This window comes from Schistosoma mansoni, chromosome 3 (assembly GCF_000237925.1).
Source record: "Schistosoma mansoni strain Puerto Rico chromosome 3, complete genome".
Classification (NCBI taxonomy): Eukaryota; Metazoa; Platyhelminthes; class Trematoda; order Strigeidida; family Schistosomatidae; genus Schistosoma; species Schistosoma mansoni.
In genome coordinates this window covers 11,576,845-11,601,698 of record NC_031497.1, presented here as the reverse complement: position 1 = coordinate 11,601,698, position 24,854 = coordinate 11,576,845, and the positions used below count along the sequence as shown (strand labels likewise).

The window sequence follows — 24,854 nt, the reverse complement described above, 5'->3', positions numbered from 1 at the left end:
AGTTATGTTTGTTGAAATCAATCCTATGGTAATCTTAAATATAAAAGTTTAGTCTTGGATGCTGGTCTATGTCTATCAAATAAAAATAGTTACCTTTGGTCATCTAAGTTATTATAATTTTCAATGTATTGCCTACTAAAGTACATTTTTGGAAGCTACTAGTTATACGTAATACTTGAAGAAATTCATGTTCCTTTGAATTAATAAAATCGAATTATTCAACGATACAGTCAGAAACGTTACTACCAAGATGTTTGAAATACATGAACAGTAACTTATAATTTAATCATCTTTTCAGTTATTGATCCGAGTTTTAATCATTTATCTTTTTTGTGAAAAATCAACATTCACGTAAAGTAGATCAGGTTTAGTTGACCAGCTAAAACCAAACAAATCCTAGTACAATAGAGAAACAACTTAATTCATTAAACTTGAATCAAATTTTAAAAATAAATAAAAAAAATTTCAACAAAGAAATTCAGAGCAGAATATACATAGAACTAGGAATATTTAATGTTCTTTGCTTAAAATAAGATTAAGTTTGAATATCCATGAACAAATGACTTGCACTAGTTTAATTAATCCATTTACGAAGCTTTTTATTAATTACGTGATTGGCTTTTTTCTTCAAAAAAAAGAAGTAAACATCTGCAACTAAGCCGAGTCATATAACCATATGCATCTATCTGTTCAAGGTGTTATGTTTCTTTTCTTTTGTATTTTTATTTTTGGAGCAGCTAGTGACTGACGCACAAGCATATATAGTTATTGTGTTTATTCAGTTTGATAAAACTTGTTTTTATTTGATTTATTATTTAATTAAGATGAATACAATCAGTCATTTGGTTAGGTAACCCTACAACTTATCTCACATAAATGATTGAAAATTTAAATTCGTTTTTTTTTGTTTAATTATTTAAAATAAACTCACTTTTTCATTTGAATATTTTTTAAAATATTTATTTGTTGTTGTTGTTGTGGTGGTGGTGGTGGTGGTGAAAATTGATTTATTTTTTATATTTAATAATTTATATTTAATATTATTATTTAAATTATTCGATTTTGTTGGTTTATATAATTGATGATTGAATTTTTTATTTGATAATTTATTATTATTATTATTGTTATGTAATGAAAAATAAATTTTCTTTGGATTCATTTTATAACTTTGATCAATTGTTTCACCTTCAAGTGTACTTTAGAAGAAAAAAATTAAAGATAAAAATTTATAATGTTTAAATGATATTATGAATTTTATGTAGTTGAAATCATGAGTCAATTGAAGCTAGACCACCATGGAAAACCTGGAAGCACTGGACGGCCGTTCCGTCCTGTTGTGGGACTCTTCGGAAGTGCGCATGTACGATCCTGCCTCACGAGACACTAACCCAGGATCTACCAGTCTCGCGCGAGCACTTAACCCCTAGACCACTGTGCTGGCATCTAACGGTGTTAATGTCTAACTTCAACCAATCCACGAAATTGAGCGCACTGCTGACGAGTCCCACAATAGGACGTATCCTACATGCTGGATCTTGGATGCCCACTGGTGAGGAATCTTTTACTAGGACAAAATGACCGTTCGGTGCTTCCAGGTTTTCATTGATGATCTAGCTTACATCGACTCACGAATACAACTATTAAAATCGTTGCAATTCCCACAAACCTCCATTTTAATAAAAACAATTTCGAAATTAACACAGATTATAAATTCAATAACATTTAATAATGGATCCTAATTCCATCTGATAATTCCATATGAACATAATAGATCAAATTTGAAATTGATTGATGTGAATTAAAAATATCTTTGAAGAATATTTCAACTTTTCATTGAAAATACTAAACCTTAGCTTCATATTAATGTGACTAACAGTCATTTCATGTTGATCATTAAGTACAATAATGATTATTACAATAATTGTCCAATTACAACACATAGTTAAGTTAAATATGGTAACCAAATGAACGAAGACAAAATTTGTATAACTATAATTTATGTAAACTTACGTTTTCAATAATTTATCATTTTCAATATTGTGACAAATTAATTGATCATTTATATCATTCCTAGTATTACCTTTTAACAGATTTTCATCATTTTCAATGTTGTGATCTAATGTTTTATTAATTGTATCACAATTCAGCCTTAAATAGTCATAATGCAAATTTGATGAGATCTGATCTTCTTGATGACTTTCATCTATTATCGTTTTATTATTGTTTGATATTGATGACTTACATGAATATGGGGCAGAATTTAAACTGGATAAATTCACTGATTTATAGTGAGGTTGCTCATTTTGATGTTTATTCCATTTAAAATTAGGGGTAATTGGATTTAGTTGGTGTGAACAATGTTTATAATCTGATTGTACTGTAAGTAGGCTCGTTGCGTTTTGATCAATTGAAGTTTGATTGAACTGAGAACATACAGAAGAAGTATTTAATAACTCTTTTGAACTTTCGTTTGTTGTTAATGATCTCTGGATTATTTGTGATTTGCTTATATCATCAACTTTCGTTATAAGATATTCTGTGTTTCGGGTTATCAATGGTTTATTCATTACGTTATTTGGTGCAATCCCTCGTATATACTTCCGTGCCCATTCTCTTAAAGTCTAGGTAATAAGGAAACATACAAACTTATGAAGTCTTGAAATTTAACACTTAAATGTATATAATCATTTAGAATAATTGACGTAATATTCACAACCTATGAACAACTTATGATTCTTTCAAATCAGTCTACATAGTTTATTAATTACAGTTTGAAATTAGTAAAAATGTTCTCTCCAAATTTTCTATAGATGAATGACTTTGAGTAATCTAGTTTTCAAAATTCGAAGATTCATGGTTACTATGTACTTCATTAAAGCTTTGGAACATGTCCGATAATTTTTTTGAATCAATCCATTAACTAGGTACTTGGGTGTGAGCAACACTCTAAATATAAAGGCCAATGATGGGTGACCAAACTAACTCAGCTAAAGCGGAGTTCGAACCTGATAATAAGATTATGGACCAAACCTTAATCTTCATCAAACCCCAAAAACATTGAAACAAATAGAATCTTTTTTTGCAAATAAAGTTGTTTATTATAAAAATAGAACGTCCCGGGTTTCGATCTCATGTTGTTTGGTAGGAGCTCACTTCTGACTAGAGCAGAAGCTGTACCCTTTTTTTTCAGTGATTTTCTACCTGACTTTAATACATAAGAAAATCGTTATAAACTAAATAATTTCAACAGAAGGGATAGTATAATCAGTGTTATTTCTATTTGTGCAACGACAGACTTAGCTAGGCTAGTATTCATTTAGCTTACAAGTAAACTAATGAATTAAAGAACATTCATATCATACAGTCACCTGATTTATTAGAACGTGTAATTAAATTTTACAAAACCATAAGGAAATATAATTAAAAAGGTCTTTGATGTAAAACTGTTTGTTCAACTTAAATATCTTCTAACAAACCACAAATGAGTTTAAATAAATGAACTTTTGGTGAGAATCATTAGCTGCTGATGATATTAGATGATGGTAATCTAACAAAGCATTTGGAGTTGAAAATGTGAACTATTAGATTGTAACCCTGTGTTTTAAAGGTATATTCTTCACTATGGTACCTAAATATTGTGAGTTCATTTTCTTGAGTAGACTCAAACTTGGAAGTCAAGTGCAGAATGTAACGGTATTCTCAGAGCAAATAATGATGCGCAAATCATTTGCAGGATAAAAATGTGGTGGTTTGGTATTTGAACTACGACACTTAATTATCAATAATCAATCGACTCATGAATTCAACTATTGGAATTACTACCAGAAAGGGGTTTTGTGGAGATCTTAGCAATTTTATAGTTGCATCATGAGTCAATTGAAGCTAGACCACCATGGAAAACCCGGAAGCACTGGACGGCCGTTTCTTCTTATTATGGGACTGTTCAGAAGTGCGCATCCACGATCTCGCCTCTCGAGATCCGAACCCAGGATCTATCAGTCTCACGTGCGAGCGCTGAACATACAATCTCCAAAAACCCCATTCTGATAATAATCAATTTATTCAATTTTAATCGATACCTTATTTGCTAGTCTTTTTGTGGTCAGGGATCTAACTCCAGTTAGATCGTACGACTGATTGTTATTGAGATATACATGTCGAAATATATATGTCGGCCAATCCTCGTATATAATTATCCACTTAATCCGCGTTAGTGAATAACGGAACTAAATAAGCCAAATACGAGAATGGACTTTTGAGTGCGTATATTTTGTACACTCATTGATTTGAATAGACAATCAGGGGAATGAAGAGAAGAGAAGAAAGCGAAGCGAAATGAAGTGCAGTGGAGATGGCGTGGGAGCCAACTCAGTCCAATCAAGCATTAATCGATATTTTTAGTCACACAATATAAGGTACAGACACGTAATGAATAGGATAAGAAGTGCACACCCAAACATTCATATAAAAATAGTCAGAATTTATAAGTGAATGATTAACAAGATCAAAATGTGACTCAAGAAGAATGGACAGATTGGCCTGACCAGAAGCTAGAATAAGTTATGTGGACTTAACATAGTAACCAACACCACAGTCCTACCGTATTACGATAGCCCACTGAGGTTTACTTTTCATATGCTGAATTCGGATATACAAACAAATAAATCATACCTTTTTTAGCTCAAATCTAATAAAAGAGTGGACAGGCTAATCATTAATTCAAATATCTTTATTAAGTTCAGATGAGAGGTTCAGATAACTATTAGGAATAATGTAAACCATCCGTAGGCTACCTGAAACAACATCAATGCGTTGTTAAACTTATTGTCTACAATCGATTGAATATTTTGTTAGCAAAACCATGTTTTATGCTGTCAGTTTGCATTTAGCTTGAGTGCACATGTATCAACACCCTAACAATGGTGTTTTGTTATTGCCTACCGTTTATTAGTTATCGGATAAATAACTTTTGTATGTTTTAAATGCACAGTTCCATCTCAAGAAAAATCTCAAACTTTACACTTTAATATAACCTTACAATATAAGTGAATAAATAATGCAACTTAAAAAAGTCCTTGTTCACTTAAATCTATATTGTAAAGTGACTTACGTTAATGTTCATAAATTCTGGTAACGATGACCACAAAGTAAGAATACCAACGTTAGACTCAGCTGTTGAACCACCAAGACCTGCAACTTTTGGCCATGGATTGATCTGATTAAAATCTAATATAGCTATCATTAATGCTCGGCCAACATCTTCATAATGAGCTGGAGTATAACGTGGTATACCGTTAAGTGCTTGATACCCACTTTGACTAGTATGACTTGTACTTGAGCATGCATTAAAACTGAAGTTAAATGATTGACTACTAGCTGTATTCACCATATCAGACCAATGAGGACCATAAAATGTACCTATGGGTGTGAAACATTTGCTGTCATTAGGATGTGCTGAAGCAATAAATCTTGAAAGACGACTTGGTAATGGACCTGAAAAGAAGAAGAAATGATATTGAACTAGTTTATTATTTTTACTATTAAATAATGAATACATTGATTAGAAACAAAATCTTTCAAGATTGTTCTGATACGTGACTTATACTTGCTATTTATATTATTTCTTGGTTTCTTTGACAAAACTCGTTTGGAGATTACCACCATATATTTAATATTCTGTTAGTATTGTAGTGTTTGTAAAATGTGAATATTAGTCAGACTTTACATAAATCATGAGCAGTAGAAGTCTTCAAACAGGTAAATTAGTGGTAATATGAATCAACAATTAGGAACTAAACGACGACTTACTTCAACAGAGAAATTTGTTCTTTTTCAAAACCTTAATTCCGTTTTATTAATAATTACAAACTATGATGAAATCTCGGTCTGTGATTTTCACTGAAAGCTTCACAATTTTCAGCAATTAATAAAGTGGATGAAGTCATGAAATCACTTAGTTTAGTAGTCAAATGAAGAATTGAAGTAGGCTATGTTAAAGGTACTATCTAATAAAGCATTTTTATCATCACTTTCAGCTGTAAGTCTACAATGTTCTTTGATGATAAATTTCCTAATCAATTTTTGAAAAAGTTAGGGTACCATATATTTAAGCTTTTAAAAGAATTTTTTAAGATAAATATGTATGAAGATTACTTAACTGAAAGTTAGCTTACTGTTGACTTGCAACTTTTCTTGACGCTAAAGAAAGCAAAATAAATATCACTGGTAGAATCCCGTTGCATCATGAAATGACTTAATTCAAAAATCTATAATAATGACTTCTAACTCGGTTATCAACGAATATCGTATTTGCCAAAAGAACTAATTATTACCTGTTTCACTTCATATGAAGTTGTAGATACAGACTACCTAGCATTCCTAAATGAATACGAACAAACTGTTCAATGTTGAGTAATTTTGGTCACTCCCTAATGGACGTCGATTCTGGAGGAAAATAACTTGAGAAAAACTGGAAAATTAGATAGAAATCAAAATCTTGATAACTGAATTCAGGAGCATGTTTTCGTATTATGTATATCATAGAGAATCTATAACTAGAATATGCTACAGTAGATATTTATTTTTAAATATAGTGATATCGTAATAAATATCTCAAACGATAGACGATAGACATTATGATTAACGGACTCTGAGTTTGATCTTGTAAGGATGGCTCGTTGGCAAACTCAAGGAAGCCTCAAGAAGCCCAGAAAGAGCCGAAGACATTCCATCCAATCACCACTAGGGGAACATTTTAGAATGTCGACGTGTAGCTTGCCTACTGGATGGATAAGAATGACCTCCCCCCCCCTATTGGCTGTCCGAAATGATGATTTACTTTCAGTCAAAAAACTATAAATACATTTGATTTTCGTACTATATTGGACACTGTTGGGGAATAAAATTCCTACTTACTAGTCTTCTATCTTCTCTCTTGCGACGTTGCGGGTTCGATCATTCAAGTAGTCTAGAAGTACGCAGCATAGCAAGAATCAAAGCTCTAGATATAAAAGATCTCTGACGGGATTGTATGTTCCCTTTGCCGAAAAGTATATTAAGATGGAAAAGATGTCTAGTCATCTCAGATTTTAGTGATGCATTCAGTCTTAGCAAGTCCGAAACGAGTGCAACTTACGAAATGAAATGAATGAATAACAAATTATTTTTTTTTTCAGGATATTTTCTTTCACTAATAATTATCATTAATTCATGTTTAAGGTAACTAATTATCATATTTGATGTAAGTCACAAAAAGGCATTCATATAACTTGACACAATGTATGAACTTACAGGGATAATTAATTCTATATGACTGTAAATTAATTAATTTATTCTGTAACGTTTAGTAAAAGTAATCCATTTATAACTTACAAGAGAAAAAAGAAAGATTATATAAATTATTCACACCATTTTCTTATAAGTTATAGTGACCAATAGATGTTATATTAAAAGCCTTTTTAACTCAACTCTGAATGTCATCACTAATATGATATATGGTACATCTTAGAGATGTATCAGAATTAACAAAAACTTTATATACCTAATAATGTACTATAATTGAATTGACTGAATTAAGTTGTATAGTTGAAATCATGAGTCAATTGAAGCTAAACCACCATGGAAAACCTGGAAGCACTGGACGGTAGTTTCGTTCTATTGTGGGACACCTCAGCAGTGCGCATCCACGATCCCGCCAGGACCTATCAGTCTCGCGCGCGAGCGCTGAAGTTGAGCGGTTGAAGTTAGACATTAACACCGTTGGATGCCGGCCCAGTGGTTTCAAAACTATTCAGTACGGGATATTCATTCTCTATATTAATTCAACACGTTAAGGAAAATATATTCTTAATACAAACTTCAATTTATTTTATTATCTCAACAGGTATACTTCGTTTACTTCAAGTTAAATTTAATACTGTTTAAATAGTCACAATTGGTATTTCTATGACGATAGTAAACAGAAACAATTTAGAGTTATTATATTTTTGCTAATAGATACAAGCGCCGTGTTCATCTTATTTGAGATTTGTTAGCTAAAATGTGATTGAATGTCACTGTCTACCATTCTCATTTAGTACTTGAAACCAAATATGTAAGTGTTCAGATACTAAGTATTACTTATTGGACTGCTGAACTTCATAGCCGATCAGTTTATTTATTTACTAATAACTGTAATAATTAGTATTTCTCTGTTTTTTATGTTAATGATTGAGATTATTAGTCTTTATAAGCTCTATAAACATAATTTTTACTGCTTACAATACAAATTATCGACATCGTAATAAGTCAGATAAGTTAGGCGATGAACAAACGTAATAAAATCTAAATACGTGAAGCTAAAGAAAATAAGTAAGCAGTTTACTGGTTTTCAATTATTATTATTAATATCATAAGAGTAAATTCGGTCACTTGAAAAAATAGGAAATCTTAACCTGAGTTAGCTTACTGAGTATTTTAAACTGTGGAGTTTTCTGAACTTAATTGTTGATTTCATGCTCCATTATTTACATCAAGTCTAGAACTTTACAACTAATACAGAAGTTATCTTAGATTCTTTAAATTGCCTCACTTATGATTTGTGTTATACACTACTTGATTTGTTATACATTCAAATTTTTAGCAGATTCTTTTTATATTTTAGTAAGATTGTAGTAAACTCGAGTAGCTAAAATAAGAGTGTTAAGTGTTTCCTGTCATTTGAGTCCTTCGTATGCTTCACACTTATTACATAATCACAATAGGTAGTGCTGTATTCATAGCTTATGAATATAGTTGGATTATTTGAAAAGCTTTTAAGATTTTATAAGTCAATATCTTTTGCAGATGTATTGGAATTTTCACTAAATATGACAAAGAATTTCGGATTCAAGGAATGTTATAAACGTGTGTAAGTTGGAAGAAGCGAGCGTTCAGAATTAACAGCAAATAATTGTGTGGTAAACTATCATCTTTCACATTCCAACCAGATTTAAGATTAAAGGGCCCATTGGTCTATACACAGTTTTGTTTACTTATTTGGTTTTTGACTGTTTTTTTGTTCACTTTGTTTAGACGATACTACTCAAACTGACATCAGTACTGGTGTAAAGTAATTTCTGGTAAAAAATTTTTAGTAAGCCAATGAAACATACCTGAATTGTAGTTACATTCAACTGTATAGCAATGTGTTAGTCCTAAATGTTTCCATAATGCAACACGACCTGCACCTTCTTTAGTTGAAGTTCCTTTACGATCTTTTTGATACATATTACGTAAACTAAAGTTACATGAATCAAAATCAAAGTAGATTGAATTCACTCCAACCAATAAAGCATATAAAACATTATCTACCTAAGTAAACATAAATGTATTTAAATAAAAGAAGAGAAATTATAAACATTACTATTTATATTAAATTTTGTTGAAAACATGTACAAAATAATAGTAATCATAGTTTGATGTTATTCGGGGATACTTTAGAACCTACAGAGCTTCAGGCAAGTGTTTCGTCCTTGTTTAGAATATATACAAAAATGACATAATTCCTTATTAAAATAAGTACCTCTAATGTGTACAGAGAGCAAAACATCAGGTAACAAAGAAATATGAAGCTATTTTCTCACTTTAATCCATTTTTGTCACTCCAATATTTTTGTGACCCTTCAATAAGCTAAACATAGCATCTACTTTTGAAAAAGCTATTGTAAAGGTGTTATAATCATTGTCTTTCTTTATGTATTAAATATTTGTGAAGAACTTTATTTATAATTGTTAACTTATTGAATCAGTCATTGATTTAGAAGTCATAAAATTACCATCAGTGTTATTGGACTGTCATTTGTAATTGAATGCTATTAAATTACGATATTATCTATAATTTAAGAGAATGAACTAAACTAAAACATTGAATCGTATTAGTTTAAAGTAAATCTATTGATATTCGAGTAAGTTTCTTCATTTTCCCAGTACTGACTTTGTAGGCAATCTTTAAATATGGTTGATTATGCTTAACGATAATTTCTTGTTGCACATTTATCGAAATGATAAATCAAATCATGGGTTCGAGTCCCAGAGTGAACATCAACTCTGAGATGCAGGTACATCCATCTGACGAGTCTCAAATAGGACGAAACGCGCGTCCCAGATTCCACTGCCAGCCACTATCTATCTTTGCTTACAAAGTTTGCTTTTGTTATATAATTTTAAAGCCAAGATAGTGTTGTTTAGTTTGATTTAAAATTATTTCATACTTTATTGAAAACCCAGGTTTCGAGGTGTATAGACTAAATGTTTAAGGTTGTAATAGTCAAATATCAAAATATTTTTATCAGTTACATATAAAAATTGAATATCAGTGACTATTATGTCATTATTGAAAACGTTTTCTGAGATTCAAAATACTTGTTATGAATAATATACTTGTTAAGTTTTCCGTCTTTATTGTGGGACCTGAATAATACGGAAAACAGAATCCACGATTCAGATTATCGAATTACTTACTGAAATAGCAGAGAACCTTGTGTAATGGTACCTCGACTAAAGTTGTTATACACTGCAAGAACATAGTCACATAAAAAATAGTTTAGTTTGTTATTTTATACAAAAGTTAGGACTCTAAAAATGACGCCATCTATTGAAGGAGAAAGAGAGAAATAGGTGAGTGCATTGTTCTACCAGATCTAATTTCAAAATTATTTTCCTGATATCATTGTATATGCGATCATAGAATACTTGAATTTTGAAACCGTCAGATATTTCCATGTTGTTTCAAGCTAAGCTAAATAAAATCAATCAGTTCAATATTAAGAAAGGTAATTTTCAAACGAAACTGAAAGATTTTAAATGTATAAAACTATTTATCATTACCATTTTATTTTCTTCTTCTAACCAATTTCCATAAAGAAAACAACCACGTTTTGAACAATGTCCATGTAAATCAAAATAAAATGCAACATTACTATCTTCATTTTTATCAAAACGTAAATAATCAACATCAGATAAATGATCAGCTTTTCTAAGTTGTTGTAATTGTTCTTTTAATAATTGAATTCTATTTAATTCATTCATATTGAAATTATCATCTGTTGTATTAACTGAGCTGACAGCTTCATTTGAATGGTTTGTTTTATTCTTTTCTTGTCTAACTAGTGTTCCAAGAGATTCTAAGATATGTACATAATATGGATTGATAGATAAATCTTCGTCAATAAAGTTTCTTTCTAAATCATCTATGAAGTAAAGTTTTAATTGGAAAACAATATTATTGGTAATAATAATCAATAATGTGTAATATGCAACAATTTTTCTCTTGATAAAAATATTAGAAACACAAAATACTAACAGAATTCATGGATGAAAAACTTTAGATTACTTAAATTCAATTATTGTTTGTTTAAATCTTCCAATTGATATTTAGGACTGCAACTGGTCAGTTTCTAATTGGCATATGTGCATATTGTGCGTATTGCCTCGATATAGCCTCAATTTACAAGCATTGTAATCAAAGATGGATAGTGGCTGGCAGTGGAATCCAAGACGCGCATTTCGTCCGATTTGGGACTCGTCAGATGGATGTGCCTGCATCTCAGAGTTGATGTTCACTCTGGGACTCGAACCCAGTACCCTCGCTTCAAACGCCATCGTCTTATCCACTCAGCTATATATATATATATGTTTATTAAATCCTAAAGTGGTATTATATTAAAAACAAAATTGCTTGTTATATTCCAATGCTAATATATTGAAATTTACACTGGTTATATCAAGATAACAAAATATAACAACACACTTTAAAATATATAATGAAAATAAATAAATAGAATCTTGTTTTTCATTTACTGTAATGATCTGCATCTAAATCTGATCCTTCATTGCCTACAACAGAATGAGATGTATCGAAACTGTAAAATTCTTCATTCATTATTTGGTTAACTTCTTCATTGGAAATATCCTCCATAGTATGGCTATTATTATTTACTATATGATTTGTCGACTTCATTATTATATTGTCTTTTTCAATCACTGTACTTAGGTTAATACTACTACAACTGTAATCATGTTCTGTAGTATTTTGTAATTGGATAAGTGTAGTCATTGTATCATCATTGTAAGGAATCTGTGTTGTATTCAATATTGAAAATTTTTCATTGGAGAAATTTATTTTTCGCTTTTTAACTTTTTCATATTTTAAATAAGATTTGAATTTTTTAGATGAATACATGTTGTCAATTGATTTAAAACCTTTTTGTTTAGCATTTCTTTCATCATTAAAATAGATTGCTTCTTCATTATTCAAATTAATTTTTGTATTGACAATTTTTAAATTTTCAGAAGTTAATTTTGGAGAATGTTTAGTTGTTATAGCTTTTTGATATGGGACATTCCATTTCCTACAGAAATATGAGTATAATAATTTATTTAAACATAGAAGTCCAAAAAGAACCCTAAAATTAATAAGGTTTCATATACAAGTTTTAAAAAATTAGAATTTTTTTAGTCAAAATGAAATAGATTACTCAACGGACATCCATTACATATCTTATCTTATTAAATCTAGAATAGAAGAGCAGAATTATTCATGACAGTTCCTTAATTTCAAATTATTCTTGTTTTCATAGTTTAAAGCGTGAGTTAGTTGAAGTCATTGGAATACTTTACAATTGGACAAGAAGATTAGTTGTTATTACGATTGATGAAAATAACATTTATGTTTGGAAATCACATTAGATTGATTTATACAACATTATTTCAGAAAATAAACGTGTTTTTTTTGCCACCAAATAATACGATTATTTAAATCACCGTGTAACAACGTAACATAATGATTGAAAGCGAAGGACGATTTGATGAATATTTAATAATATATCATTAACACATTCAGTATACTACTGTACTATTAATGTATTGATATAATTTTAGTAACATAAAGTTTTACAGAAAACATTATTATTAAGTATTTCCTACGTATGTCTAGACTTGAAGAAAAATAGTAAGTGACTTCTATACGAACCTACAGGTTTTGGTAATATGAACAATCAGTTTTATCTTCATAGTTGAAAGCATGAGTCAATTGAAGCTAGACCACCAAGGAAAACCTGGAAGCACTGGACTCTGTGGTCTATCGGTTTAGTGCTCTGGTGCGAGACTAGTAGGTCCTGGGTTCAAATCTCGCGAGGTGAGGTCGTGGATGCGCACTGTTGAGGAGTCCCACAATAGGATGAAAAAAACCATACAGTGCTTCCAGGTTTTCCTTGGTGGTCTACCTTCAATTGACTCATGCTTTCAACTATGAAAATACTGAAATCTCCACAAAACCCCTTCTGATTATAATCACTTTTATTTCCATCTATAACAGTATAGTGGATTAAACGCTTACCTTATAACAAGATACAATTGTAGATTGTTGTTTGAGTTTTATCTACTTAATGTCTTGTTGGGAATATACTTCCTTTTTTCATGTCAGATATCTTTGTGAAATTTTGAGTTAGCAAAGCATATAAAATCTATCACCAGATAAAGTGTATAATTATCATTTATTGTAATCCATCATACAAACTGTTCAGTTTAACTAACGGAACTGAAAAATTAAATGCATTGTAAATTTTTCTCACTTTCACATTCAATACAAAATAATGTATTTGTTTTATTGAAGCTGAGTGAAGAACACAATATAATAAAGTTTATGAGTTTTACTGTTATTTGCCATTGGTTTTCATTATTCTAACGCACAAAAATATACCTAGTAAAAACTGATAATATTTGTGAAGACGAACTAAAAACCAAGATGTAATGTTAAACTGACCTATCTTAAAGCTAGAAGCTAAAACATCTCAAATATTACAAATGTAGAATATAATATTTGAGATAAATTTCTAATTTGTATGCAGTCTGAAATAAACATTAACTTTTCAGTTGAATTCATGAGTCAATCTAATCTAGACCATCATTGAAAACCTGGAATCACTGGACGGCCGTTTCATCCTAGTATAGGACTTCTCAGCAGTATTCACCCACGATCCGGTACGCGGGACTCGAGCCCAGGATATTCGGTCCCGCGTGCTTGATAGTAGGTGAATACTGCTGAGAAGTCTTATACTAGGATGAAACGGCTGTCCAGTGATTCCAGGTTTTCAATGATGGTCTAGCTTAGATTTACTTATGAATTCAACTGAAAATACTACAATCTCCACGAATCCCCATACTGAAAAACATAAACTTATTTACCCTATGTTTACAGGAATAAATCATTTAGAAAGTCGACGACATTATCGTAAGATTTATGCGAAGAGCCCATTTATCTGAAGAAATATATGACTGTCTTATAACACTTACGAAAAAGATGCAAGAAGCATTTGCTCCTAAAACTACACAAGTCAACTCACATTAAAAAATAAGGAAGACAATCAACTTTTAACGTTGAACGGCGTTTATTTTTATCAAAATATGAAATGTAACTTGGTTGACTTGGTGTTTTTTGTTCAACTGTTCTATATCTATGTTGGTTACTAAATTTCTTAGATATTCCATCATCTAAGCTCGAAGGTTTGGCAACATTGGGATTGAGTGTTGATGTAGTAAGTTTTGTTACTAATGGTAATAAATTACTTGTTGTTGATATTGCAGTTTGTGTTCTGGATGCCGCATGACAATCTTCAAGAGGCTTTTGAGAACCAAGCTCTGTATTACATGTTATTGGAAATCTGGTTGGTTTTAAATGCCTTACATTTTTATAAACTTTTTTATTTAATTCAGTTTTGTGAAATGGTGTTGAAATTGACGTTAAATCGTTTAATCGTGATAAAGTTTTCAGTGGTAAATTGTTCGTTTCAGTGATAGCATGAAAATAATTTGAAGTACTTCTTAACTCTGTATCACATTCATTAGTGACTGAATTCTTATCAGTGTCAGCAATAGGAAAGTTGATCCTATGAACTATCGATGTATCTTCATCATTTTTTGTCGAACCGGAACTATTAAACATATGTTCAATAGGTGATAAATGCTTAGAAGATAGATGTTCCTCTGCAAGGCTATTTGTTTTCGAAAGCGAGTTTGATGTTGTTGATGATGATAATCCAGTATCAAATGATTTTGTCAAGAAGATATTTTGGTTGTCCATTTGTTGTTCATACGTAGTCGACAGTTGATCATTTGTAGAGTTAAAATGTGATTCTTCTTTTTCTTCATCTTGTTTAATATTTGTATAATGTTCTTTTATAGAATAATTTTCTGAAGTTAATTGCTTCGTGGGAAAAAATAAAATATATACAAAGAACATTATTATTCTAAAATGTATTTCAATGACTATATACAATAAAAAAATGTTGAAGCAACTATAGAATATCAACATTATTAAATTTAAACCATGCCTAGAGGCAGAATATACAACGCTAGTTTCATTCCGAAACTCATCAACTGAATTCGTCCTGAACATCGACAAGGAGTAGATACAAATACATACTAATAGAATAGGATCATGTTCATTTCTTTTGTTATTGTTAGCGATATTAAAGTTGGTACGTATCAGGAAATATTTCTTCATAACTTCTGTTATAAGAGTTATAGTTTCCCAAAAGATTAACAAACACACTTTAAACACCCCAAATTTGTGTTCATAAGAAAAACCTCACAACCAAAACTAGTTATTTGTTGTTCGTGTCTCTGTTCCTTGACCTAGCTATGAAACAATAATAATCATCTGATTACAAAATATATTCGATGTGATGGTATGACTTTGAGTTATATGAAGAAACGTTAGAACTGTTAGGAAGAATTAAGAAGTAAGATAACTAAGAACATAACTCCATTTTCATCGTCATTTAGCAATATTTCCAGAATTTATCTTACTTTATTACGAATGTCTTGTAATGTGTTTGAAACAAAATATATGCTTATAATGTTACTTTGGTAGAACTACCATTATTTATATTTTGAAAAGTGGCTAATACTGAAACATAGCACGTGATCTTCGTTCCATATAAAACTCGTAAACTGGATGTACTTGAATTCCATTGTTGAAGTTTAGTCTGAAACTCCTATCTAGTAACCACTACCTTCAATCTTAGCACATTATCTAGACAATGTATAATGTAACCCCAAAGAAATAACTACAAACACTTAGTTGATGAACAATAAATTTACGATAATATATATACATAAATATAATTGGTTTTACTTCTTGTGTTTCACAATCAGATAATACTTTTTCTTTTGTCTCCTTTGTACCTTCGCATAAACAAATCGTTTGGTTTGGTGATAATTTACGAGGTTCATTATTTGTATATTCAATAGTAATATTTTCACCGTTTGTTTCAAAATAGTTGGTAATAGTAAATAATTTTTGTTTAAAAATATCATCTAAAAATGATGCATATGATTTTAATGTTCCATAGTTTGTATGATAATAAGTAATCAAAGCTTTAGTTGCATAAATTGATGGATAGTATAAATAATCAGGTTTTAAATATACACGATTTAAATTGACACCACGAGTATCTGTTCTATAGTGACCATGAAATACACCATCTGGATTTAACATTGGTATTAATTTGAATACATAATGTTTGCGTAATTCACATGCACGATGATCATTTATACGTAGTAAAAATTCTAATAATCCATTAAATACATGACTTGATGGTGTTTCACCGGGATGCACACGAGCACTAACTAAAACAACCTAAAATAAGAGATAAACAATATGTAAATGACTATAAATCATAAATAAGACTAGGAAAATCAAATCACTTGTTAAATAATAAAGTGCTTTACGCATTTTTTTATAAAGTACTGAGGTAAGACAATCGATTAGAAGTTCATTTGTACATACAGTGTAGTATCCAAAGCCCTTCTGCTTATAATTGGAAATGGAACCCACTGTAGTTCCTACGATGAGGAGTGAGAACGTAAAATCTGCTACAAATGAAGGTTTATTGAATCTCTAAAACTCAGAGTCAGAACATGTCCTTTTTTATTCAGGTATCTCCCCCGTTGGTATTAAGTAACTTTTCAATGATCAGTATTTTATTCTCAGGAGGTATTTTTCATGGATCAACCTACATAGTAGGATCACTGGACAACTGCTTTGCCTCAGTATAGGACTTTTAGTCACTGAATACTCACGACCTCACTGGGAACCTAACCCAGAAGCTTTAGGTTCTCAACCGGTGCTTGACCACTGAATGTTAACTCATTGGTCTGATAGGTAAGTGCAAGGTACTTACAGACAGAAATCCGGTTCAGTAGGATTCTATCAGCAAGATTATCACTACACAGAAAAACAACATCTCCATACTCTGTGTCGATAATTTTCTCAAAGAATAAATTACCATCACTAAAGCATACTAATCCGTTCAGAGCTGTTTCTAAAATATTTAAAATGAATGGTGTGATTATAAAACCCTGCCTAGTCTCCTTGTACAAAGTAACAATGTAGAGAAGTGGTTACGTACTCTCATTCTGAACATAGCGTTTTGTAACAGGCTTTAAATGGCGATATACTTCTCAGTTACATTTTCCTTCAATATCAATCATGAACTATGTTTACATTGATGCGGTATCAAAAACGCGTTCATCTGCTACAACTATTTCACATTTTGATATTTATTTTATTGTCTGATAGCATTTATCAACTAACCTTTTTATTTGTAAATTTCCATGGTCTCGATTTGTCTAAATCAGGAAATAGTAATGGATCAAAGCGATCTTCTTCAACAAAAGTACATCCAGACCAATCAGTGATTGTCAGTAATTCAATTCTTCTTCCTTCTAAACTATAACAAAGTAATTCTCTGTGGAAATAAATCTTATCAAATAAATCATTTTCTGGGAAACATTCCGGATCACATGATGAGGAAGAAAGTGATGATGAGGAGGAGCAGGAAAGGGAGGAAGATAGAGCAGATGAAGTTGGAATAGTGTTAACGGTACCATTGATCATTTTTGTTTTATTCATATTAAACGATGTCAATAAATCTGATGAATTTATGAAAGGATCTTCAAATTTATCATCATTGTTTATTGGATTCAACTTCATCGTATTATATTTATTGCATAAACTTTCATTATTTACATTGATGTTTTTATTTTTATTGTAATGAAATATGCTATCTAATTTATTTAATTGTGTTTGCATTTCATTATATGTCCATGGATAACAAAATGCAAAATACGTAATACTTCCACGTGGATCCTGGAATCGATGTATAAATGTTAAAAGAAATTGTCCATTAACTAGTTCCCAAATAGGCTTATCACGTATACGTTGCCACCTAAATAATTCATGAAAAAAATACACATATGATTATTAATGAACAGAAAAACTTATTTGTGATAGTAAAATGCACTTATTTGAAATACAGCTTTTTATGGTCTACATTGGTTAATTGCTGAGCAGTAACCGATATTATTTTGGTCCAGTAAAGGTTCCGGATTATAATCCACATGTGATCATTATTACCCACTTCTAAGGGGCTTCAACAAACGATGAAACGGCTCTCCACCACTCCTGTATTCCTATTGATCCTCCAGTCGATGAAGCTTTCCACGAATCCACCTAAAATAATAATAACTACATCTTTATATTGTCTAAATAATAAAACCAGTTTATTGGTTTAGTCAGTGGCCCAAATGGTTTGTTAACCTCACATGAACACATTTACTAGTACAATCTGAAACTATGTTTAGTCATTATTCAATTCATCCCAACGCACTAACTATTGACATCATGAAAGCAAACCAACTAAGAGACAGTGATGAGCTTAATGCATGAACTGCAATCAAAAGGTATTGAATAATGAAATTAATGCTAACTGCTATCGAAAGAAAATGAAATGAGTCTTTCGTTATGTTCTCTTGATACGTTCCTTAAATCACTAATTTACTTCACACCACTCATCTCGTAGAATGTGGCTTGCACTTCTTTCTTTACTATAAACTATTATTTCTTGTCTTACTTTGTTCTCACCATTATAAAACTTGTTTAAACCCCTTCTAATCTGAATAACAGCTTTTGAAAAGAGCGAAGAATAAGCTTGTGCGACAAACACTTAAGTTATCTCTCCTTAAAAACATTGAACTAGAAATTTTCTTTAATAACTAATCATAATTACTAATTGTATCAGGTAAGCAATGGATGCATCTGTTGTTATTTATTTTATTGTAATAAACCTTCTGAGTCTGATAATTCATGTCTAGTTCAATTAGAATAATCCATTCTTCAGTTGACTTTTGACACTCAGAAGTGATAACAGTTATAGTTTGTGACCATTTGAAGTTAGAAGTGGAAACACAAAACAATTCATATTTTTGAAAAGAAAATCCTTTCATTCCGGGTTATCAAGGTTAATAATACTCCAGAAATATTCACATGTCTATTGAGCGAAAGCTTAATACATTAAATAAAAACTTCCTTTTGAATAAACTAACTCAGAACTCAACTTATGGATTTAATTCATCACTGAATGCAGTGCCTACAGCTTTTCATACAACTTGAAGCGTCAGTCTACCAATCCGAAGTTTCACGATGTACCTTGGTTTGACTATTTTGATGCTTTTGCCTTATAGCTTTAAATCTAAACGGATCCGATGTGATGTCATATTTATTTTTAAAATATTGACCCTAAAATTTTTTACTGGTGGTGATTATTCAGTTCTCAATCATCTTACTGCTTGAAACTGTAGTGACCTACTTTTGTGACGAGAACAAGGTTGGTATAATGGAAACAATTATTATTATAACCAATTGTACCAGTGATTGTTTTACTGTACTTGTTTGTTTAACTGTACCAAAAATGTGAAGATGGGGATTAACAAAGTTAATCTAACTTATAAGCAATAACAAAAATGACTAAACCCTTAAAAGAACATGAAATAACAAGATACCAGTGAAGCTTTAACGATGCCGTCATTCAATTTAACTGTTTAACTGGGGACTAAATAGGTACATTTTGACTGACTTACCTGATTTGAATAGAAGTTTGTACTTCTACCATGACTATTTGGTTCAAATATTACAGTTACCCTTCTATTCATGTGGCATCGATGTTACTTAAGGTTTTCCTGTTTTTGAGTTCCCGAATTTTTACTTTCAAAGGTCGTGTCTCATTTAATTGTTAACTGTTTTTCTGGGAATTTCTGATTTAATCCCAAGCAAATTATCTTTTACTTCATCTACCTATTAATTCACAGTAATGCTTAAGATTACATTCCATTTACTTTTCATGATTTCTTCTCAACCTTATTTATACCGAATTAGGACCTTTTCTGCCAACAATAGCCCCTCAAGTTCCATATAAACTGTACCGCTTATTTCGAGTGTTCTAAAAACAATGACCACCACGCAACAGACAAAAGCAGACCACTTTTTATAATTTAAAAGTGCTAACAAGTTAAAAAAAAATGAAACCATACGTAAAAAATCCGCATGGAAAGGTTTTTAAGCATTTGTGCTAAAACCCTTAGATAATTAGATTATTCACTTGAATTTATATCAGAACCCAAAGTATTACTTCACTTTGCATCTCGCAGTTAATTGAAAGCAACGATGGACTGAGAGCTTCATGGTAAGAAGAGTTTTAAAAAGATTCGAAATTCATAAAAAATATGAGGGAAAATGAGTTATTTGTAAAGCATGGTGCATATATCACGGAAGTTTAAACCTGTATATATTTGGACCAATAAATAACCCAAGCATCCTTCTGAACTGTTATCAAAATGTCGCGATATTGAGTGCTTATACTCCCAAAAGTATTCGGCTGATAAAGGAAGCATTTTATTTGATAACAAATAATATGATATCTTTAGCTGTATTTTGTAATGTACTGTAAACTTCTTGAGTATTTTAAAATAATAGGTAGTTGAAGATAGAGTTTATCACTTTCACTTGAAAAAGGTTGCAATTCGTTCAAAAACGGAGTTAAATAAAATTTTAAGCAGTAAACCAACATGAATCTGTCTTTATTTTGAAAACACAGTACGCATAAACTATCGTTTTTGGTCTATGAAGCCTCTTTTGCCCTAGACATGCTATGTGGAAACACCAACTGGAAAAGCTTACTCATTGTGGTGGAGTATAATGAGTCCAAGGAACCTTCGTTGGCAAACTATGTGACTAGCATCTCTGTTTGCAAATTAACTGCATAACTGAACAGAGTGACTATTCGATCACCACCAGTTTTTCGGTATGAGGAAAACAATTGCCTAATTTGTGACTGCACAAAGACTGATGCGCGAAACGCGCAGTAGCAAACAACCAAAATGTCAAGAGCTTGATGAGATACCTAATTATGCATAAATACTAATATATAAATAATTGGTAAATACTTCGGTCAAAATGCATACCTAGGCTGAGCTACTGTTGGACCACAGACGCGATAAATAGGGGAAAATCCCTGACTGTAAATTTTAGATTGTTTATTCATGTTCATTATAGTAGCCCGCATAATCTTTCCAGGACTATATCCACGCATAGAAAAATAAAACCATGTCCGATTCCCGTTCGCATATGCAGTGCCAGCGCAGTCTGGTCTAATCCACATCCTGAACTCGTAATCAGCTCGAACTTCCGCTATTGCTAAATTTCCAAAAATAGTATTGTTAACTTTATTAGTGGCTTTTTGTACTGGCTGTTGCTGCTGTTGTTGTTTTGAGTTCGATTGAAGTGATAATGATGGCGGTTCATCTGGGTCACGCAAAACTTTCTCGACACGAGCTAGATTCCCCGAGTCGAAATTTGATGAAAAAAGAATGCTGCCTATGCGACAGTCCATAATTCGTAAAGGGGAACATTCACATCAATCAAGAAATGCACTCGTTGCTGAAAGCTATGGAAACCGCTACCTTAAATTTTCAATATATATACAGTAGGCTTCTTTTAATATTTCTGTTACATATCGACTCACTGATTTAAATCTATATCTGGATGTTACAGAAAGGCTTTATACCTTGATAAAGGTCGATACTATTGGTCTTTCCAACCTTTCACTATTGTTCTGGATACCTTAAGAATTATTTTAGATTTTACAAAATTTCATTGAGGTTGACTGGTTCAAAGTCTGTGTTAGTCCTTTTCTAGCAACCTCATACGCTTACTTAGTCTTTTTTAGTATGGGTTGGTTTAATAAAGTAACACTAAAGTTAATAGTATGTTCCATGAGTTAGTTACTTGGTTAGAAAACCTGTCTCCCCAAAGGATTTTGCTCGTTCGTGGTTTTTGAACTCACTTATGTATCCTTTATGTTTTCATGACCTATTTTAAAGTAAAGAGGTATATTAGGTCCGCCGTCACTTCCTAGTATCCTACACATCGAAATCGAAACACATCATTTTCAGCAGGAGAAAGTAAAATGGTCTAGCTTTTCAAGCCTTGATGCGTATGGTTGTTACATAGCTCTGGAATAGTGAAAGCAGGAGATGCCGTTCATTTTCTGGGAGGCCTCTTGTGGCCTTTGCAAAGTTCTAGTTAAACCACACTAGTGTTGTAGATTGTGATCATCTTCATGCCTCATTGCGCAAACAAATACCTTAAAGCCTGTGCAGTTCTAAGGTCGGTGTGACTACAAACTGATGGAAGTCAGCCTACATTTATGTTGCATGAATAGCCGTCATCCATAGATCATTTTGGACAAGAACAAAGGCATCGATGCTTCACTGTTGTTGTGAATATTGAGATTTGTGTATTCAGTGTGGATATATGCATGCCTGTCCACTTTGTTAATCACTAATCATGATGAAGACCGATTTGGAAGAAGGTTCCGGTTAATCTGGAGTGGACTTGTACAGGCACTTTTCTTTAATTTTAACGTTGTCAGCGTAAGAAGTACTGGAGACTTAACAGTACGTAAAAGTTCATTCTCTTCAAGTATAAGACGTAAATAGCTTGAAACGTAGCAATGTGGTACAACATTGAGAGCTGGTCTCCATGACAAGCATTTGGGATGTATTCTTGCTTCTGTGGACAACATATTATGCAGTTTTTGAGTCGCTTCACCAGAGCTGATGTCAATATACTTTGACGTCATGCTAGAATACCCTAAAGTAATGGGAGTGATGGAACTGGATGTCTTTATGTTATCGAAGTCACTTTATTGGCTATATTCATTTTCTAAAAGAAGGCAAATTAAGCGTAATGAAATTATAGAATAAAATACAAAAATTTAGAACCCAAAAAAATGTAGAAAAAAGGTAAAAAAGGAAACCAATGGGTGTCATGGCACCTTTTTTTGCTAATTCACTTAGCGGTCAAGCTGGCGGTCGATAGTGAATATGTTCATGTGTAACTTCCAAGCCTGTCAACAAGTCTGTCTACCAAATTGGCCAGCTATCCTAGTCGACGGGTTGCTATGGAGAACACAGGCAATACTGCAAAAAGTTGGGACAAAATCCAAATGAATACATTATTGTCCCGCACTAGTGTGAACCCTCGACCTATTACTCACAAAACACCGTACAGTGACCTGTACTACCATTACTTTGAAAACAGCCAAGGCTTTGCCAATTTTTTGTTGACAGTTATACAACGAAAATCTGGTTTATGAAGTCTTGTCATTTCATAGCTTGTTCTTCGAGTTCAAGACCAATTTTCGTCTCACATCCTTTAGTCTTCTTTAAAAGAACTACACTTGTCTACAATAGTGTAGTATAAACTGGCATGGCTTGAAAAACGAGGTGGGTGGGTTTAGAAAGGGGTTGAGAAACCAGCATGCTTAGTTGTTTCAGGAAGGAATGGAGAGTATCGTTGGTTATGCAGCTTACTTTCGAGGAACACAAGGCTTTTGACTCATATAACTAGGTTATTGTTATGCGATGGATCTCTACACCTTTAAGAACCGTGGAAATGTTTGCTTTGATGTATGATTTATTTATTGTGGGTTAGGTTCACAACTAATGCAGAAGTGATTCCCCGTAATCAGTGAGATAAAGCTCCGTATTTAAGTCAAGGTACATGGCATCAGCGAACATGAACAAAAAGAAGACGTGGTGTTAGGTCCACGGAAACATCTAACTATTTATAATAAGACTACAACAATAGTGATAAGAACTACTACTTATAACGTCTCTACATCGACTTCCTTTACATAAACCTTTACTCAGAAATAGCTTGAGACTATGGTGCGTGTCAACTATTCACGGAAAATGGGTGCAAATATAACGGTAGGTTGGATTTGGGGCCGGTAATACAAAGACATCTTTCTGCCAACTCTTTGTCACGTTGTGGACCCCAGGGAAAACTGAACTCAGTCGGCAATCAGGACTGCTTGAAAATCTTAGAACGAATACGAAGACTAAAGTCCAACGAATAAGGACGGATTAATTCAAGTAGGAGAACATCTAGGCCATGACAAAATGTCGTCTCTGGAGCAACCAAGGGCATTTTCCCAAAGCAACCTCCTAGATGCAAATTTTATGCCTCAAAATAATTTTGTGCAAAATTTATACGAATACTGGTGAGTGACCAACAAGTATTAGAAACATTCAGTGGTAAGGTTTTTTGTTCGGCAAATTTAACATGACGATGGAATTTATGCCAATAATTAGTTCCTAATCTCCCACAGAGTTTCAGACAGCCTTCAATCATTTGGTGAACGTAGGATATGTATAAAGGTGATCCAGAGAACATCCTTGGTAGGTTAAAAGGTTCATACGATTCGAGGATGAAATTAGTATAGAGCAGCTGCTTAGAACATGCTGTGATAGCCTGTCGGTAGCTCGATACAGGGCGGATGAGCCTGTCATTATGCCCTACCAGAAGTGTGCCACAGAAAAGCAGACATAAGTCAAGTTGAGATCCGTGACGTTGAGACAAGGGTTTTTATTAGGATTGATTAAGTAGTATTTACTGTCATATTATATAGAACTGTTAAACTAACATATGATAT

General features: G+C 32.0%; 1 protein-coding gene and 1 non-coding gene across 2 annotated transcripts in view; both read right to left on the bottom strand.

The window, feature by feature from the left end:
* Positions 1-21,746, bottom strand: part of Smp_181340 (family M14 non-peptidase homologue (M14 family)) — a gene marked incomplete at both ends in the record, with an annotated part of 37,069 nt that extends 15,323 nt beyond the window's left edge. Inside the window, 9 exons of the mRNA XM_018799218.1 lie at positions 2,011-2,621; positions 5,111-5,376; positions 9,132-9,330; positions 10,846-11,060; positions 16,204-16,657; positions 17,615-17,802; positions 18,037-18,248; positions 21,319-21,577; positions 21,668-21,746. Coding sequence (XP_018651029.1) covers positions 2,011-2,621; positions 5,111-5,376; positions 9,132-9,330; positions 10,846-11,060; positions 16,204-16,657; positions 17,615-17,802; positions 18,037-18,248; positions 21,319-21,577; positions 21,668-21,746 — 2,483 coding nt within the window. The remainder of the gene's footprint in view (positions 1-2,010; positions 2,622-5,110; positions 5,377-9,131; positions 9,331-10,845; positions 11,061-16,203; positions 16,658-17,614; positions 17,803-18,036; positions 18,249-21,318; positions 21,578-21,667) is intronic.
* Smp_tRNA_02089_Pseudo_TTG.1.1 lies at positions 11,575-11,645 on the bottom strand. Its single transcript has one exon. It is a non-coding gene (tRNA).
* Positions 21,747-24,854: the final 3,108 nt, after the last annotated feature.